Source organism: Pseudorasbora parva, chromosome 17 (assembly GCF_024679245.1).
Source record: "Pseudorasbora parva isolate DD20220531a chromosome 17, ASM2467924v1, whole genome shotgun sequence".
Classification (NCBI taxonomy): domain Eukaryota; kingdom Metazoa; phylum Chordata; class Actinopteri; order Cypriniformes; family Gobionidae; genus Pseudorasbora; species Pseudorasbora parva.
The window spans coordinates 33,494,727-33,514,721 of NC_090188.1; the positions used below are offsets into that span (position 1 = coordinate 33,494,727).

The window sequence follows — 19,995 nt, forward strand, 5'->3', positions numbered from 1 at the left end:
CCTACGCAAGTATGCGTTTCCCCCAGAGAGCCTGCTTGCACAGACACTGTGCAAGGTCAGGGAACACGAGGAGCAGGTCTTGTTAGTTGCGCCCTATTGGCCCAACCGGACCTGGTTCCCAGAACTAACTCTCCTCGCAACAGGCCCATTCCCCTGAGGAAGGACCTTCTTTCCAGACCTCTGGAATCTTCATGTCTGGTCCCTGGACGGGACGCGGAGGTTCTAGATGGACTACCACAAGCAGTCATAGATCTCTACGAGGCGCCTCTATGCTCTGAAGTGGAACCTGTTCGTTGAGTGGTGCGCTTCCTGCCGGGAAGACCCCCGAAGGTGTTCGATTAGTGTCGTGTTTTCCTTCCTGCAATATGGGTTGGAGCAAAGGCTGTCTCCCTCCACCCTCAAAGTATATGCCGCCACAATAGCAGCATACCATGATGCAGTAGAAGGTAAGTCCGTGGGGAAGCACGACCTAGTCGTCAGGTTCCTGAGAGGTGCGAGGAGACTAAATCCTCCTCGCCCAACCTCGATACCCTCTTGGGACTTAGCTCTAGTGCTCTGAGCACTTCAGAGCCCTCCCTTCGAGCCTTTGCCGTCTTATGAGCTTAAGATATTGTCAATGAAGACAGTGCTCCTGACCGCATTGGCTTCTATCAAGAGGGTAGGGGACCTGCATGCACTTTCGGTCAACGAATCGTGCCTAGAGTTCGGGCCTGGTAACTCTCACGTTGTCCTGAGACCCCAGCCCGGATATGTGCCCAAGGTTCCTACCACTCCCTTCCGAGATCAGGTAGTGTACCTGTAAGTGCTGCCTTCGGAGGAGGCAGACCCAGCCCTAGCTTTGCTGTGTCCGGTCCGCGCTCTTCGCGCTTACATCGACCGGACCCAAAGCTTTCGGACCTCAGAGCAACTCTTTGTCTGTTACAGAGGCCAGCAGAAGGGAAAGGCTGTCCAAGCAGAGGTTAGCCCACTGGATAGTGGATGCTATAGTCTTGGCTTACCAGTGCCAAGACGTGCCTTGCCCGTTCGGAGTAAGAGCACACTAGGAGTGTTGCTTCTTCCTGAGCGCTGGCTCAAGGCGCCTCGCTGACAGACACATGTAGAGCTGCGGGCTGGGCGACACCTAACACGTTCGCTAGATTCTATAGCCTCCGTGTAGACCCGTTATCTTCCCACATCCTCGCCCCCAGTGGCCAGGAGCGGTAAGCGCCCGTTCTAAGTGTCGGCTTGCAAACGCCACTCCCGCCCTCTGGGCCGGATATGTGCGTCTATTGTCTCCAGTTGTGTTCCCCGGGAAACCGGCTAACCCTGTCGAGCTCCTCCGTCACCCCATCGGTGTCAGACGTTGTGGACCGTCTGATGCCAGGCCTGCACCCGTATGCTTGTGAAACGTGGTTGTAGGCTGGGTTCCATATGTAGCGGTTCCCTCACGGCAACCCCATATGTGTATTCCTCCACGGTACCAGCTACCCTTCGGGCTAGCCCCGTGTCTTTCCATGGACAGAGCCCGCTCTGTCGTCTCTGGGCGTGTTCTTTCCCCCCTACAATTAGGTTGGAACCACCCCAGAGACTGCCATATGTTGCACTACCCTGCTAGGCTAGTCCTTATGTGTACTCTACCATGCCCTCAGGGGGCCGTGGTCCGCAGCGTTCCATCTCCCGAGACAGGCACGCTTTCCCAGCGCTAACCAATAGTCATTCTGAGTGGGTCTTGCAGAAACAGCAGTGACTGTCCTCCCTGCTTGGAGCCCTGGCTTCCGTACCATACTAGACGGTACAGTGTGCTCAAGCAGGACGCTGGAAGGGCCAGCATCCTGGCGTTTTCAATAGGGATCCCAATTCGTTGGTTCAGTTCTGACGTACGTCGAACGTGACCGACTGAAAGGGAACCCTCGTTCCCTGAAGGAGGGAATGGAGACGTACGTCCCGTCGCCAGGTGCTGTGCTTCCGCTGGGAGTCCAAGTCACTAGTCGGCTCCTCAGCAGAAAAAGCGCTGATCTACCATTCCACTTCCCGTTTTATTCCCGCGCTGCGGGGCGGAGCGTGGATCGCATGCCAAATTTCATTGGCTCGTTTTTATACACTCGAAGTAGGATTGGTCTCTACAGTCAGATCCCAATTCGTCGGTTCAATTCTGACGTACGTCTCCGTTCCCTCCTTCAGGGAATGAGGGTTACATACGTAACAGAGATGTTTTCTCTCTCTCTTTCTCTCTCTCTCTCTCTCTCTCTCTGAGGTCCCCTCGAAAACGAGATATCATATCTCAAGGGGTTTTCCTCTTAATAAATACATTTCAAATTATTATTATTATTATTATAATTAAGGCCTTACAAACACTTTTATAATGCATTATACTGTTCATAAGGGCTTTAAGTAAGCATTACCAAAAATATATCCAAAATTTGAGTGATACCATGTTTTTGTACATTTACTATGGACATACCATGATGTTTTAGGCTTGTGCCATCAAAGTGTCTTAATTTTGCTTATGCTCCGGAGCAGGCGCATTGCGTGTAATGACCCTGCCTTGAAGTACCATGGTATTACCAAATGATACATGGTACCGCCACAGTAGCCTACTTTTATGTAAGGATTGTACTATGGAGTGATATTACTACTACCTAGCCTGACGTGGTCATACTCAATTTTAGTCAGAATATGAGTCTGAAACTGCTCCATTGGGCTGTGAATATGGGGCGTGTTTCAACCGAACCAGGAAAGAACTCTATTGGATAGACCTACAACCAATAAGAGCAACGAAGCGACGTTAACAGAGCTCAAATGAACTGTTGCCAAGTCCGCTTTTTTTTTTTTCCGCAGGTTGATTTCTATGTCCGCGGGTTGATGCAAAGTCTTATTATGTGATATATAGACCCATGTCATGAATGTGAATTTTAGCAGGCAACCATGCCAACATAACACATTTTACCCCCCAAACACCATTTTTTTAAAACCGGAGAACCACCCCAAGAAGCTATTGTTAAGGGCTAGTAGTTGGTGGGTTTTGTTGTAAAAACTTGGCAACCCTGTCTGCACGTGCGCTGGAATAAACGATCTTTGCCGGTGTTGTAAAATGATCAAATAATTTAATGATACACAGAGTACTTACCCAACATGATCATCATTTTTGAGAGAAATTGTGAAGGTGAATGCAGATACAAACAAGCTCTCTGTTTAAGATTTGAACAAATATAATCCAAGCCCCTTTGATGACGTGCATGATTATGTTACTGTTGATCATCTGTCCGTCGTCGTCTAAAGCCCGTCCTGATGATTTCATTGGTCCGAACAGTTTCTGTTCGAGGATAATTACTCCTCTATGGAGCGAGGCCAGACCGAACTGCTCGACCTAAAAATTTTGTGGCCGGGGCTAAGTTCGGCTGGCATCCAGGCTAATTACTACCTAAATGAATCCAAAAAAAGACACCAGCAACAGAAGATTGATATGCTTTAATAAGATATCAGTGCAGAGATACAACTCATTGGGTAAAATTTCCCATACAGTAATGTCAACAATAATCATTATAACAGTATGATAATAATGTCCATATATATTTAGCATATTAAAATATGTAAGTACTTGCTTACTTTTAAATGAGAAACTGCCTAATTTACACTCTAAAAAATGCTGGGTTAAAAACTACCCAAATTGGGTTGACAAACCAATGTTTGCTTAAAACAATCCAATCGCTGGGTTAAAACAACCCAATTGCATGGGTTTGTTTCAACCCAACTTGGGTGGTTTAACCCAGCATTTTTTTTTAGAGTGCACATATCAGCACCCTAATGTTGTCTTTAAAGCTGAAGAATAACAATAAAACCAATCGAGCAGATAAGGGCAGTATCATTTGAAATTCAAACGTCGTAATGGGTTCATGAGTTCTCATTCTGGTGAATGACCTTCATAGTAGTAGGTATTAGACAGACATACATGCACCAGGACTCTCTGCACATTCAAATGCACAACTGTATCATTATCATCATCGTCGTTGTCATCGTGGCTGCACTGCTTTGAGAAAACTACAGACTGGACCACAAGTTCAACATTTCCTTCGCTGGTGGCATTAATATCTAAACAATGAAGTAATAACTATCCTGTATTGCTTCATAGCTAAGTTTTGAGTGACTAAATCGGCCTAGATTTGCTTTTGTTAAGATTTGCACCCGTAAATTTAAAATAAAATTATTGCCATTTACTAAAAATATTCAAAACTTCACCCAACAACAATATTGCTTTCCCTAGACACAAAGAGTTATCCAAGATGAGGTAAATTCTAAAGAGATCTGCATCAGTGGACAGGCTGAGCATTGTTGTCTCTTTGTCTGTCCCTCACAGCTCGGACAGCAGTTTCTCTCCAACTCTCATATTGTGTCTACTGTAACCAAGGGTCATAACCACCATAGACATTGAGGGGGACAAATCCCTTCGAATAATGAGAAATGGCCAAATTGTTGTTAGGTTGGTCTGCCTCAGCGGTCTATCAGTGCTCATCACTGTCAGAATGAGTGAGATGGCCAATCAAATCAAAGAAGGCGGGGCTTACTGTTTGTTGCGAATTCCAATGTGACATTTTTTGTTAAGTGAAAGTGCGTCGTAAGGTGCGAGAAGCTAAACATAATATTTTAAAATTGTTTTAGGATAAAAACGTTTAGCAAACAACAGTAAAATATATATATATTTTAATAACATTTCACCATTTAAATTGAAAATATAACTATTTATGTAAATCATAATGGAATTTGAAGTGGCAAGAAATGTTTTGTATTTTTACATATTGGGCAAATGAAAATAAGAGTGAATGTGTGCATATTTACTAATATGATTCATTTTTTATATAAAAATATAAAAGAGAAAAAAAATACATTCTACATCATTAAGTGCTTTAGGGGTTCGTAAATTGATAAAAAGCTAATAATTAATTAAAATATAAAAATGTAAAATAAAAATAAATAATTTTAAAACAATAAAAAACAATATGATTTGTAATTGCATATCAATGCAAAGAGAAATGTAAAATAGGGGAAAATCAATAAATTATGAATAATTTACTGCATTTGTAATATGTAAATCAATAAAAAAATTGATGCTCAAAATCTGAATTTGAGCATTTTAAAATATAAGTACTTAATTTTTGGAATCTTACTATGTAATCCATATTACATATAATCAGTGCTACCCAGCACTGTTTGTGTGAATATATACATAATTATCCCCCCCATAAATTCTCATTAACCTGAGTTTTTGGTAATTTCCATTATTTCTCAATGATAATTCTCATTTGATTTTAAAACAGTATAAATTAAAATCAGAAAACGTACTGCTAAAATACTTTTTTAAAAACACTAAAATACTAAAAAGGTTTTTTTACACATTAAATGCATTTTATTTAATTTTTGCATTCAGACGATATCTGTAGTTAGTTGTAACAGTAACGAAAATAATGCAATACAATCTTAAAAACAGGCACAACTTCTTATAATCTTATAATACAATTTACACTTTTTTTCCCTCTGGATTGATATATGACCTAGACACATTTCACGCAGTTCACTCTTGTGCTGAATAAGCTTTGCTTAGTTGTGCATAGCCACTCTCTCAGATACAATCTCACACAGCTATTCCACCATAAAGCAACACATCTCCAGTCTACTCACAAAACTGGATTTTGTGCCAAACCTCATCTTTGTACCTTGAATTACTTTAAATATTATGTGTCACTCTTTTTTCTCCAGGGGTTTAGATTCATGTTAGAGAATTCATACATAACAGACAATTTGGATGCTTTTGTGATTCAACTTTAAAGACAACCTTAGGGCGATTCCAATAAAAGACAGTTCATGTTATTATCTGACAAGGCATATGGGTCAGAGCACCATCTTTAAACAACGCAAGAGATCACTAAGATTAAACTTATAAGGATCCAATATGCTACATATCTAAACACAGATTTTTTTAAACTCCAAATTATGAACCCAACTGTACTGGCCTGCCAATAAATGTTATATGCATTCGCATATTTCTAGAAAATGCCACCAAGAACGAACACAGGACACCAGCACTGCAGACTCTATAAGGACTCTGATTCACATCTACTGTGTAGACAAGACAAAGTACCAGAACAAATAATTGCTTAACTTTTTCAAAGTAGAAATCTATAGTAGAATTCTTAGAGCATCTTCCTTTAAATATGCAAGTTTACAGCTAAATTGACAAAAATATATGTATTTAAAGTGGTCTCCACTATAAGGCAATAAAGAGAGATCAGAGACAGAAACACAGTATTGCCACTAATCGAACAAAGGCACATGAATAGCAAAAACATTGAAAGTGGTCAGTGAAGACAAGGCATAAAGACCCCATGAAATGGCGTGCGAGCACAGTTCGTTCTTTTATTGATACATTTCCTGCTGAAACAGGAAGCTTGGGTTCGATATTTTTAAAAGGTTTAATATTTTTTTAATTGCGTTGTTATGTTACAGTGTTCAACCATGATTTGCGATTTACTAGCTGATTGCAGAGGGAAGGACATGCTCTTTCAGAGAATCTGATTGGACTAAAATCGGTGTAGTGGAGGAGGATGTTATCAATATATTTTTTTTCATTTTCCCCCAAAAAGTCTAGCTTTTAGTACACTAGCACAGTGGTTCCCAACTTTTGTCATTAAAGCCCCCCCTCTTACATATTTAATAAGTTAAATTATTATAATAATTCATGTCATTTGATTGTTTTTATTTAATTCAATATTTCACATTCAACTATTTTATTTGTGATAAATTACATTCCCTGCTTGTTAATTTAGTAGAATACTGGTAAAATCAGTTTTTGCCATTTCTGCTTATTATAATGCATTTTTAAGAGGCATGTTTTGAGAATATCTTCAACATAAAGCACAATAATCACGTTTTTATGATATCTGGCAACCCTTCATTTGAAGAGTGCCAGAGAAGAGTTGAGAAGCGAGTGGAAGGACAGCAGCACATGTATGCAAACTGAAGAGCAGCTATTGTTAATATTTATTGATTGTGAATTATTTATTTATTTATTTAATAAGAGTAAGAGTCTTGAATTAAACACACCTTGGACTCCATGTTAGGAACCACCGCACCAACATATAGACGAGCTCAAAACTGACATTTTGATATCATGGGGTCTTTAGTGATATGTCAGAGGTAGGAAAGTTAGAACAAATGAAAGAAATTAGAACATTTTAAAACAAGTAGCTTACAGTAGATTCTCTTTTTTTTCTTTTTTGTTGTTGTTGTTGTCTGACATAGGTAGAGAAAAAGACGAGGAAAATGTGCTGAAAACTGCTTCAATGAACTCATCTGACAAGCAGAGAAACAGACAGCCAGCCGAAGACAACACAACATTTAAACTCCTCCAAAAATACTTAAAATTCATTCAGCAACAGTCTTATAACTACAAAAAATAGTACATGTATATAATTTATGAAGATGTAGACAATAAAAATAGAATGAAAGCTACATTTGTCATGTATGCAGTCAGGTAGGTACAGTATGACTGTGAGAGGGTGTAAAATCATGTCTGTGTACAAACTGAGGTGAGCTATAGCTGGGAAGGTTATTGTCAAGTTGGTGAGAGTGAGATGAGTGATAGGGTCAGGGAAAAGCCAGACTGCATTTCTGTGGGCTAGTGTAGAAACCAGTTTAAGTGGCCTGGTCTAATGCTCTTAGGAGGTCACTGCCCTGCAGCAAATGCAGATTGCCTTGCAACGGGACGTTGACCTCGCAGTCGTAACGCGTCAGTTCAGGCAGAGAGTAGGTCTCGAAGGAGGGCCCGATAAGACGACTCGCAATTCCTGCGAACACAACCAGTTCTGAGCATCAGCATCGACAGTGCATAAAGTACATGTGCAGATGTGTGATTCTATCATTTAAGAGCTCACCATCCATTTTGAAAGGCTGCATGTTGAACTCTCTGTAGTTACAGCACTGTTCCCTGTAGCGCTTTGTTGCCTGTCCGGTCTGGTTACCCGAATACTGGGTCTTCCTGTGCTGGTGGTCCATGTCTCTATTATGACCCATGCCTTTGTCTAGGTATAAATAAATCTGATTACTCATTTATTGTCTCTGACGCATGACAAAGCTGCTAAAAATCTTTTAGTATTTTGCTACAAAGTGCAATAGTGCCGTCCACTTTGAAAAAGTCTTTGTTAAATATTTAAAAGCCATAAGCCAAACCAACAAGCTCTGAGGTTAAGTCAAAACATAAACTTTGATTTCAAGAAAAAAAAGAAAGAAAAAAAAAGTATAAAAATGTATAAAACACACCATTCAGGCATAACATTATGATCGGTGAAGTGAATGACACTGATTATCTGGCACCTGTTAGTGGGTGGGATATATTAGGCAGCAAGTGAACATTTTGTCCTTAAAGTGGATGTGTTAGACGCAAAAAAAAGTCAAGCGCAAGAATTTGAGTTTGACAAGGGCCATATTGTGATGGCTAGATGGCTGCAGAGCATTTCCAAAACTGCAGCTCTTGTGGGGTGTTCCCGGTCTGCAGTGGTCAGTATCTATCAAAAGTGCTCCAAGGAAGCAACAGTGGTGAACCGGCGACAGGGTCATGAGCAACCAAGGCTCACTAATGCACGTGGAGACCAAGGGGCTGGCCTGTGTGGTCCAAATTAAACAGACAAGCTACTGTAGCTCAAATTTGCTCAAGTTAATGCTGGTTCTGACAGAAAGGTGTCAGAATAAACAGTGCACCACAGTTTATTGCATATGGGGCTGCATAGCCGCAGACCAGTCAGAGTGCCGATGATGACCCCTGTCTACTGCCGTAAGCACCAACAGTGGGCATGTGAGCATCAGAACTACACACGGAGCAATGGAAGAAGGTGACTCTGTCTGATGAATCACATCACTTACGTTTTCATTTACATCACGTGGATGGCATGGCACTTACCTGGAGAACACATGACACCAGGATGCATTATAGGAAGATGACAAGCCGGGGAAGGCAGTGTGATGCTTTGGGCAATGTTTTGCTGGGAAACCTTGGGACCGGCCATTCACTTTGACAGGTACCACCAACCTAAGCATCTTTGCAGACCATGTACACCCTTTAATGGAAACAGTATTCCCTGGTGGCTGTAGGCTCTTTCAGCAGGATAATGTGATAAAGAAAAAATGGTTGAGGAATTGTTTAAGGAGCACAACAATGGGTTTGAGTTGATGACTGGCCTTCAAATTCCCCAGATCTCAATCCAATCGAGCTTCTGTGGGATGTGCTGAACAAACAAGTCTGATCCATGGAGGACCTACCTCATAACTTAAAGGAATTAAAGGATCTGCTGCTAACATGGTGCCAAATACCACAGCACACCTTCAGGGGTCTATGCCTCGATGGGTCATAATGTTATGCCTGATCAGTGTACATATGTATGTATATACACTCACCTAAAGGATTATTAGGAACACTATACTAATACCCCCCTTCGCCTTCAGAACTGCCTTAATTCTACGTGGCATTGATTCAACAAGGTGCTGAAAGTATTCTTTAGAAATGTTAGCCCATATTGATAGGATAGCATCTTGCAGTTGATGGAGATTTGTGGGATGCACATCCAGGGCACAAAGTTCCCATTCCACCACATCCCAAAGATGCTTTATTGGGTTAAGATCGGGTGACTGTGGGGGCCATTTTAGTACAGTGAACTCATTGTCATGGTTAAGAAAGCAATTTGAAATGATTCAAGCTTTGTGACATGGTGCATTATCCTGCTGGAAGTAGCCATCAGAGGATGGTGGTCAGAAATGGTCGGAACATGGTCAGAAACAATGCTTAGGTAGGCCGTGGCATTTAAAGCTTGAATCAGTCGGCCCATTCTCCTCTGACCTCTAGCATCAACAAGACATTTTCACCCACAGGACTGCCGCATACTGGATGTTTTTCCCTTTTCACACCATTCTTTGTAAACCATAGAAATGGTTGTGCGTGAAAATCCCAGTAACTGAATCGGTCCGTCTGGCATCAACAAACATGCCATGCTCAAAATTGCGTAAACCACCTTTCTTTCCCATTCTGACATTCAGTTCGGAGTTCAGGAGATTTTCTTGACCAGGATAATTGCATTAATGAGAAATTGAACAAGTGTTCCTAATAATCCTTTACGTGAGTGTGTATATATGTCAAAGTATGTCAACATGTCCATCTTGATGAGTATCCAAGCAGACATAGTCTCAATATGGCTTAAATGAACTTTATACAGTCGAGAAACACGACGCATATCCCTGCATTAGGTCTTAAAGGGGCAGTAACCTTTACTGTTTAATGTCAAACAGTAAATATGCAGTTATTTTATATTTGATTACTTTATTCAATTTCTCTGACTAAAAAACAGACAGTGTCTACCTAAAAAACCTGAAAAATATTGTTTATTTTATTAGTATCTTTGCTCAATAGTATTTATTTGTGGTGCTGCTTGTATTTAAGTTATTTGTTCTATTTGATTTATTTTTATTTGATAGCAGTCCTTTTTCCCTGAACACAGTAAATACAGAACCGTACTGAAACCGTGAACCTAAAACCGTGATACAAACCAAACCGTGAGCAATCTGTACCGTTACACCCCTAGCGTAACGTACGTGAGAGGGTAGCACACACATTCTGAAAGCCTTCGGCAGAATTCAGATAAGCCATTCTAATCGAGATTAATAAAAAAAATGTATCTATGCCCACCTCATATTTTATATATATCACATATGTGTATTTAAGTGTGTGTATATATGTATATATATATATATATATATATATATATATATATATATATATATATATATATATATATATATATATATATATATATATATATATATATATATATATCAGTGTGTATAAGCTATATATTTTTTAAAATATAAAAGCACTATTTTTGTTTATATATATATATATATATATATATATATATATATATATATATATATATATATATATATATATATATATATATATATATACTGTATGTAATGTAGTTTTTCAAAAGGAATTCTTAAAAACACCACTAATATCAACTTTCAGTGTAATACCTGACAAAGCGCTAATGCTGAGTGATTTCCTGTCCATGACGGCACAGCTCTCATGCCGAAGTCTCTTCCACACTGTCTGTTGTGACTTAGTGGGGGATGTCTCGCCCTGAAACATACAACATGCAATAAGACGTATAAGATATGAGACATATAATTTAAACATAAAACTCACCCAATTGAAAAAATATAATAATGAATTTATTCTCATTCTAAACTTTGGAAATAGTTAAACAAAAAACAAAACAAAAACTATTGTCCAAACCTTTGACTGGAAGTCTATATTTGAAAACATAAATCACGTTATTTCAAGTTAAATATGAACATACCATGGTCATCTCCGTGAACGAGCGCTTGAAACTGTTAGCGAGAGCAATACGAGCTGGGCTCATATCTCTGTAATTCTGCACAAAGTTCTCCATGGGCCTGCAAAACAAAAATAGGTGTCATCCAATGCAAATCCAAAGACACGAGACAAATCGTGTAACATGCAGAATTACCTTTGCAAATAAGATGGCATTTGATTTGCTGGGAGGGTTTGGCAAGACCGCTTTGCAACTAAAGGATCCATCATTCCAGCCTTGCTTGTTAATGGAGGGTCAGGTGGCCACTGCAGATTCTGACGCCCTCCCATAGAGGACAGCGGGGTGCTGGCGGGATCGTGGTAAGGAGGCATCTGCATGGGGCCCCTGCTATATGGAACAGATGGCCATGACTCCACAGAACCTCCGTTGATGCTCTGCTTTTCCCCTCCTGAACCCATGTTGGGCTGGAAGGGGTCTGCTGAAGGCGACCCCAAGGGCTGGAAGAGGCTTGTAATGTTGCTGAAGCTCTGCTTGTTATTTGTCAGGCCTCCAATCTCAGATGCCGGCTCCTCCTGGCAGATAGGATTGAGCTGGAAGTCCTCACCATCCATGGGGATGTAGGGAGCCAGCGTCTCCAAGTCCAGATCACTCAAGTCAGTCTGGAAGGTCATGAAGGGGTCAAGGTCAGAAAGACAAGTACCTACATGCAATATCCCCTAAAAATCTAATATTGACAGGATCACAAGAACGAAATAAGAAGATAAGCTTTATGGTAACTTTCAGGTTTATTTATATGTTTATATATATATATATATATATATATATATATATATATATATATATATATATATATATATATATATATATATATATATATATATATATATATATATATATATATATATATATACAGTCCCTGACAAAAGTCTTGTCGCTTATCTATTTTCTAGAAATACCTGATATTAACCTGACTTTTAATTAATTAATTGGTGTTAGAAATAGCTCATATGAAAAGCTAAAACCCTCCCAAATGATGTTTAATGCACTGAAATAAATAATTTTCACAGAAAAAATATTTATCATTTAATCAAGACAGAAAGGTCAAATTTTGGCAAGACAAAAGTTTTGTCGCCTATACAGAAATGGAACAAATTTACAGCAAATGGAAAAATATGTCAGCAAATTAAGTTGTGGTGCTGTGAGATCCAAATTTTATTATCTTGTATGACTTCCATGAGCTTGAAGGACTGCATCCATGCGGTTTGGCAAGGATTCATACAATTTATTGATCAATATTTACCATTTATTGATCAATTAGCATTATTTGAATGACTCTGTATGCAATTGGATAGTCAACTAAACAGACTACTAAACTCGCCAATAGCGTGCGTGCCAGGTGAATAAGTTAGTCTGTGATTTGTTCCCGCAAAAGTGTAACAGAAGCAGTAGAAATGAATGTACAGGTTTTCAGACTGTGTTGCAGGGCGAAGTCAAATCGCTGGCAGATCAGGCTGGGTTTACCCAGTCAGTCTAAGTAAATTTTATAATAAAGTTTATAATAAACTTCCATAAAATTTAGACGCGCATCTTACACTTACCTGACACTAATAAACTCAGCAAAAAAAGAAACGTCCCTTTTTCAGGACTGTGTATTTCAACAATAATGTGGTAAAAATCCAAATAACTTTACAGATTTTCATTGTAAAGGGTTTAAACAATGTTTTCCATGCATGTTCAATTAATCATAATCAATTAATTAACATGCACCTGTGGAATGGTCGTTAAGACCTTAACAGCTTACAGAGAGTAGGCATTTAGGGTCACAGTTCTAAAAACGCAGGACACTAAAGAGACTTGTCTACTGACTGTGAAAAACACCCAAAGAAAGATGCCCAGGGTCCCTGCTCATCTGCGTGAACGTGCATTAGGCATGCTGCAGGGAGGCATGAGGACTGCTGATGTGGCTAGGGCAATAAATTGCCATGTCCGCACTGTGAGACGCCTAAGACAGCGCTACAGGGAGACCGGAAGGACAGCTGATCATCCTCGCAGTGGAAGACCACGTGTAACAACACCTGCACAGGATCGGTACATCCGAATATCACACCTGCGTGACAGGTACAGGATGGCCACAACAACTGCCCGAGTCACACTAGGAACACACAATCCCTCCATCAGTGCTCAGACTGTCCGTAATAGGCTGAGAGAGGCTGGACTGAGGGCTTGTAGGCCTGTTGTAAGGCAGGTCCTTACCAGACATCACCAGCAACAACGCCGCCTATGGGCACAAACCCACCTTCGCTGGACCAGACAGGAGTGGCAAAAAGTGCTCTTCACTGATGAGTCACGGTTTTGTCTCACCAGGGGTGATGGACGGATTCGTGTTTATCGTCGAAGGAATGAGCGTTACACCGAGGCCTGTACTCTGGAGCGGGATCGATTTGGAGGTGGGGGGTCCGTCATGGTCTGGGGCGGTATATCACATCACCATCGGACTGAGCTTGTTATCATTGCAGGCAATCTCCATGCCTTGCGGTACAGGGAAGACATCCTCCTCCCTCATGTGGTACCCTTTATGCATGCTCATCCGGACATGATCCTCCAGCAGGACAATGCCACCAGCCATACTGCTCATTCTGTGCATGAGTTTCTGCATGACAGCAATGTCAGTGTTCTGCCATGGCCAGCGAAGAGCTCGGATCTCAATCCCATTGAGCATGTTTGGGACCTGTTGGATCGCAGGGTGAGGGCTAGGGCCATTCCCCCCAGAAATGTCCAGGAACTTGCAAGTGCCTTGGTGGAAGAGTGGGGTAACATCTCACAACAAGAACTGACAAATCTGGTCCAGTCCATGAGGAGGAGATGCACTGCAGTACTTCAAGCAGCTGGTGGCCACACCAGATACTGACTGGTACTTTTGATTTTGAGCCTCCCTTCATTCAGGGGCACATTATTCTATTTCTGTTAGTCACATGTCTGTAAAACATTTTTAGATTATGTCTTATGGTGTTGACTCTTTTAGTGTTCATACAAATATTTACACACATTAAGTTTACTGAAAGTAAAAACAGTTGAAAGTCAGAGGACGTTTCTTTTTTTGCTGAGTTTATAAAAAACATTGCTGCAGTTTCTGTGATTTGGCTCCAATTGGTAATTTTGTAATTAACATTTTTTATTGGATGCTACAAATATTGAAATGAAAGCATGCTTAATTGCATAAGATTGTAAATAGCTAAGGTAGGTCAAAAACACATGAAGAGAAGTGTTAGGATAATACAATATCACCATTCGGACGGTATTCTGCGCTCATTTGAAATTGATGTGACATCATCTGACATGAAATTGATTCATTAAATTTAATTGATCTCATAGATGTGACTGTTGTGGTTCGTAGTCATAGCAGCACCAACTGCTGCAGCTAATGTGGTGAATCCTACTTCATTTGTAGGGCACTAACAATATAGTTTTATATAATTAGTTTAATAATTGTGTTAATAAAATAAAAAGACCATGAATTAAATACTGGCCTTCTGGACTTACAAAATTTTGAGCTGCAAAAGATAACTTTGCACATATTTGAAAATTACCTATTATATCATATTACATTAGAATTCATCTATATTTAAATTACATCATGGGTGTGGCTTGTGGTCATAGCGGCACCAGCTGCTGCGGTAAATGTGGCATATTTGAGCAATTTTAAAATACTCTCCTGTTTAAATGCATATTGTCTGTCTTGCACAATTTGCCTGAAGCCACCAGGGTGGTGGTGCCACCGGCTTGGGCCCGTCATCGCTGCTAGCAGCTTTAATTATTTGTTTAATTTACTAGCAAATTTACTTTTTATTTTCAGTGTGCAGTCATAGGCAACATCAGCAGATATTTAAAAATATTATAACATATAAAAGGGACAGTTCACCCAAAAATCATCACTTACTTGCCCTTACGCTTACTGATTTTTTTTTCTTCTTCTGAACACAAAACAACACATTTTCAAGAATATGGGTAAGCAAATTGTGTATGGTAACCATGGTATTTCAACTGTTTGGTTACCCATTTTCTTCAAAACATCTTTTGTGTTCAGCAGATGAAAGGAATTCATACAGGTTTAGAACAACTTGAGGGTGAGTAAATTATGTCAGAATGTAAATTTCTGGGTGAACTACCCCTTTAAATATGAAATATGAATAAAATATTATTAATGCTATAGGATGAATGTTTATTAACCTCTTGGTTGCAGGAAGTCTTTGTCTCTTGTGTGTCCAAGGAAAACAGTTTCTCAGTCAGCTCCACCTTTAGGTCACTGTCCACTGGGGTGTAGTAATCTCCAGGGCTGCTGGGCTGTTTAAAATATACGATACCCATTAAAGACATGCTGTACAGTGAAGCTAAAGTGATGCTGTACATCAAGTTCTTATGTAAACAAAATATATATGGGGATAAGAAGATTAAGTATTTGGGTTTACTGTAGAACAGCTGCTTAGGCTTGGAGTTGCACTACTGGGAGGCGGAGCTTGGGGCACAGAGAATGTGGCGGCCATTTTGGGCATGTCTCCAGTATAGCTCTGCTTATGGCCTTCATGAATAGAGTGAGAAACAGGAGGAGCAACCGAAGATACTTTGCTATACATTGGGTGATCCTCATACTGGGTGTGACCTGAAGAAAAGAATAATGAATTGTAAAGATAAAGATGTGTATTGTAGGTAGTCAGATATGGCATAAAAACAGTGATAGACCAATACATTTCAAAACACTTCTTCCTGAAGCCTCGGAGCTTAATGAATCAGCGTATCAAAATCATGATTCAGATCGCGTGTCAAACCACCATACTGCTGAAACCGCTGATATCAATGTCTTTATATACAAATATCTTAATCTGTGTTCCGAAGATGAACGGAGGTCTTACAGGTGTCAAACGATACGAGGGAAAGTAATTAATGACAACATTTTCATTTTTTGGGTGAACTAGCCCTTTAATGTGGTCAGTAAGTTTATTTTTATGTCGATGTTTAAAAGTTCTCTTATGCTTACCAAGGAGCATTTATTTGATCCAAATATACAGTAAAACAGTAATATTGTGAATTATTATTACAATTTTATATAACTGTTCTATTTTAATACGTTTTGAAATGTAACTTATTCATGTGATGCAAATCTCAATATTCAGCATCATTACTCCAGTTACATGATACTTCAAGAAATCATTCTAATATGCTGATTTGCTGCTTAAGAAACATTTATTTTTAGTATCAATATTAAAAACAATTGTGTAAATTGTGAAACAACAAAGTTCAAGAGAACATATATTTTTTTTCATTATCTTCAATCAATTTGATCAATTTAATGTGTTATTGCAGAATAAAAGTATTACTTTCTTAAAAATAAGCATTTTATTATTTATTTGTATTTATCTTTCTACAGTGGGAAAATAAATAAATAAAATTATGCTTATTAAACTTAAAAAAAAACTTAAACTTAAAAAAAAAAAAAAAACATTCAGCTGTTCGGTACATCTAATTGGCTTTCTTCCATTCTGTTCCCTAGATATTGGTACCACTGGAAATCCCATATCACATTCAAAAATGAATACCGTTCTCACCAAAGTCAAGAGGGATGATAGTGTCACCAGGTGTAGGAGCCAGCTGGGTGAGATCTTCAGGCTCCTCTTTGAGGTTGGTGAAGAGCGCATCATCTGGATCACTGCCCATGGCTCTTTTGTTTGAACTGAAGAAACTGTTCAAGTTGTGAGGCTTGAACAGAGACTCAGTCTGGTCCATAGAGAAGATCATGGATTTCTCCTCAACGTCACTATGAAAGAAGAGCACAATGGAAGGTTGATGGCTTCTTGTGTCACCATACATACTACACTGTAGTGTAACAGTAAAGTTAAGTGAGAAAGGGGGTTGTTTTGAGTTGTGTGAACATTCATCAAACATTCTCCTTTTGTTTTCCACCGAAAAAATTTATTTCATGGTTTTCATTTTTGGGTGAACCATGCTTTTAAGTTGTATTTTTTTGTCTTTATTGGGATTACAAGCATCGATGAGCAGAGAACAGAAAGTGTAGATGCAGTACAAACACACCCCAAGATTTGTCACCTTTCATTTTTTTGGCCTTACCTCAGCACGTAGTTCACGCACACAATGCACTGGGGCTGGGAGTTGCGACTGTTGTAGATGACGGTACCCTGGGTCTCCACCCACACATAGCCTCCATTCTTAGCCAACATCCTGTACTGACCACTCACCGCCTGGCCTTTAGCGCACACTAAAGAGAAAAGAACAGAAAATTAATGTAAAAGCCATCTTGAGAACACATACATGTTTCTAAATTGACTTTTGTACTGAAGTTTTGATTAAACGGCCATCCATATGCTTTCTCAGAGATCTCCAAAAACATGTCTAATGGCTAAGAGGGTCTTGGGTAGTTATAACAAACTGGGACAGACAGCCAGACCCATCCAGGGAAAGCTAACATAAGCAACAGGACAAACACAGACGCAGACAATGAGGGATTGCTGATCTGAGTTTTGACAGTCTGTCTCCATGGCACGTTCACCCTGGACTCGGTCCAGATCTGCCGTGGGAAAGCAATGATTTCGGGTCATTCGGTTCATTCTCTGCAGGACTGCAACTTTGTCGTAGAAAACCTTGCGACTTCATACATGTGGTTGGAAAGGAAGTCATAGAAAGATGTAGGTTCTTAAGAACTAGAATTCTTAAGTAGAATTGTTGCTAGGCAACGTGGGGGAGAGGACGCTGGCGTTGTCTGTTCGCCGCTTCTCCACCCACAAATCATGTTAATGTACTATTAGATTTAGATTTTATTTTATTTTCTTATGTTTGTGACTAGTCTAACAGTCAGAGCTACAATTGGGGCTGTTGCTGATTGCTGGCAGCCACTGAGAGGACGTTGTTCGTCGTTTCGCCGTTTTCCACCGCTTCTCTAATGTTTATGTTTGAATTGCTGCGGTTGGTTCTGGTTTGGAGGACATTTGATGTTTCTCGCCGCGACAGCTCACTGGTGGTCTCCCTTGGGCTTAAGCTGCATGGTGGCTGAAGTTTGCACCGGGCTAGCGTCATCTGGGCCATCTGGGCCATCGTAATCGGCGTCCGGCATGATGTTGGGATGTTCCGCTTCTCGGCTGCGCCGCTGTTCCGTCCTGCATTGCGGCCGTGGAGCGGCTTGGACTTCTGCGCCGACCCCGGTGTGTCCACAGAAGTGCCCGGAAAAATGTTCTGCCTCCTGCATGGTGCTGCGGCGATCCCCATCGTTTGAATCGTCATGAAGACCCATCATTTGGTCTTCAGCTGTCGTGCCTCGGCGATGTCATCAGGACACACTGCCGCTGGGAGATATTTAAAACATGGAGTGGACAACAGTGTGATGCGGAACTAACAGAGACTTCCACCATCAGCTGTTTTCTGTTCACCATCAGCTCTGTTTCTGTTCACCATCAGCTCTTTCTGTTCTGTTTTCTGTGTTGGTTGATTGTTTGTAGTATTCTATATTTTAACTTGTTATTCATTTTTTTGTTTGTTATTTTTTCCCCCCTTTGTTGCACTTTGAGATTCTTCGGAATGAAAAGTGCATTATAAATAAAATCTATTATTATTATTATTATTATTATTAACTAGGCAAGTGTCAACAAGCTTGGTCCTCCAACATTCCCACTGAAGTCATAAACCATCTAACAATTTCAAATATTCTGATAAAATCCTTCCATCTGAGTAGTTAAAAAATAATGTTGTATGCATGTTGTTTAAAAAAATGTAGGAAAGATAATTGTACAATTTTTTTTTTGTTTACTTTTAAATAAGTCTCTACTGCTCAGCAAGGCTGCATTTATTTGATCTAAAATACAGTAAAAACAGAAATGAAATATTACAATTCAAAAGAACTGCTTTCCATGGTAATATTTTTTAAATGTAATTTAATTTGTGATATCAAAGCTGAATTTTCAGCATTATTACTCCAGTCTTCTGAAGACCCAGGCCCTTCAGAAATCATTCTAATATCCTGATTTGGTGCTCAATAAACATTTAGGATCATTAACAATGTTTAAAACAGTTATGATGCTTTTTTTTTTTTTTTTTTTTTTTTTTTTTTTAATTTCAGGATTCTTTAAATAATAGAAAGATCAAAACAAAAGAACAGCATTTATTTGTGAAAAATAAATTAAAATCTTGTAACATTATTAACATTTATCGTCACTGTTGATCACTTAATGATAAATCACTGATTAATAGTATTAACAAAAAAAAATTACTTACTGAATCCCAAATATTTTAACAGTACTGTAGATGCTTGTTATTTTAATTTATAAAATAATAAATATATGTTACTTAAAGATCAGGTACATAAAGCTAAAGGCATTCCTGCCAAGAATTCACAGTTACTGTAAACTCTAATGCTCAAAATTAATTGGTTTGAGTAGGAAAAACTTAAATTAGTTCATTATTAGTTGAGTATTAAGAACTTTCTTTTTCTTTTCAGTTCACACCACTGACATATTTTAAGTAAACTAAAATGTAGTATTGTTTTGAGTTGTATGAACTCATTTCCTTTAATTGAGACTAACTTAAAGGGTTAGTTCACCTAAAAATGAAACATCATTAATGACTCATCCTAATGTCGTTCCAC

At 39.4% G+C, this 19,995-nt stretch overlaps 2 protein-coding genes across 2 annotated transcripts in view; one reads left to right on the forward strand and one right to left on the reverse strand.

The window, feature by feature from the left end:
• Nucleotides 1–5,096: 5,096 nt before the first annotated feature.
• Nucleotides 5,097–19,995, reverse strand: part of epas1b (endothelial PAS domain protein 1b) — a 58,297-nt gene continuing 43,398 nt past the window's right edge. Inside the window, 9 exon segments of the mRNA XM_067421677.1 lie at nt 5,097–7,817; nt 7,905–8,051; nt 11,050–11,155; nt 11,376–11,472; nt 11,547–12,010; nt 15,579–15,692; nt 15,818–16,008; nt 16,952–17,160; nt 17,472–17,619. Of these exon segments, the coding sequence (XP_067277778.1) occupies nt 7,666–7,817; nt 7,905–8,051; nt 11,050–11,155; nt 11,376–11,472; nt 11,547–12,010; nt 15,579–15,692; nt 15,818–16,008; nt 16,952–17,160; nt 17,472–17,619 (1,628 nt within the window). The 3' untranslated portion in view covers nt 5,097–7,665.
• On the forward strand, nt 13,165–13,948 carry LOC137045557 (uncharacterized). The gene is made up of 2 exons (XM_067422264.1): nt 13,165–13,694; nt 13,768–13,948. Exons 1-2 carry the CDS (start codon nt 13,240–13,242, stop codon nt 13,946–13,948), a joined length of 636 nt encoding a protein of 211 aa, XP_067278365.1. The 5' UTR covers nt 13,165–13,239.

Bases quoted from the DNA above. Each gene is read 5' to 3' on its own strand.
- LOC137045557 (XM_067422264.1), top strand. From the start codon at position 13,240: ATGCCCAGGGTCCCTGCTCATCTGCGTGAACGTGCATTAGGCATGCTG. The intron at 13,695-13,767 runs GTCACGGTTTTG...CGTTACACCGAG, and splicing joins AAAGTGCTCTTCACTGATGA to GCCTGTACTCTGGAGCGGGA.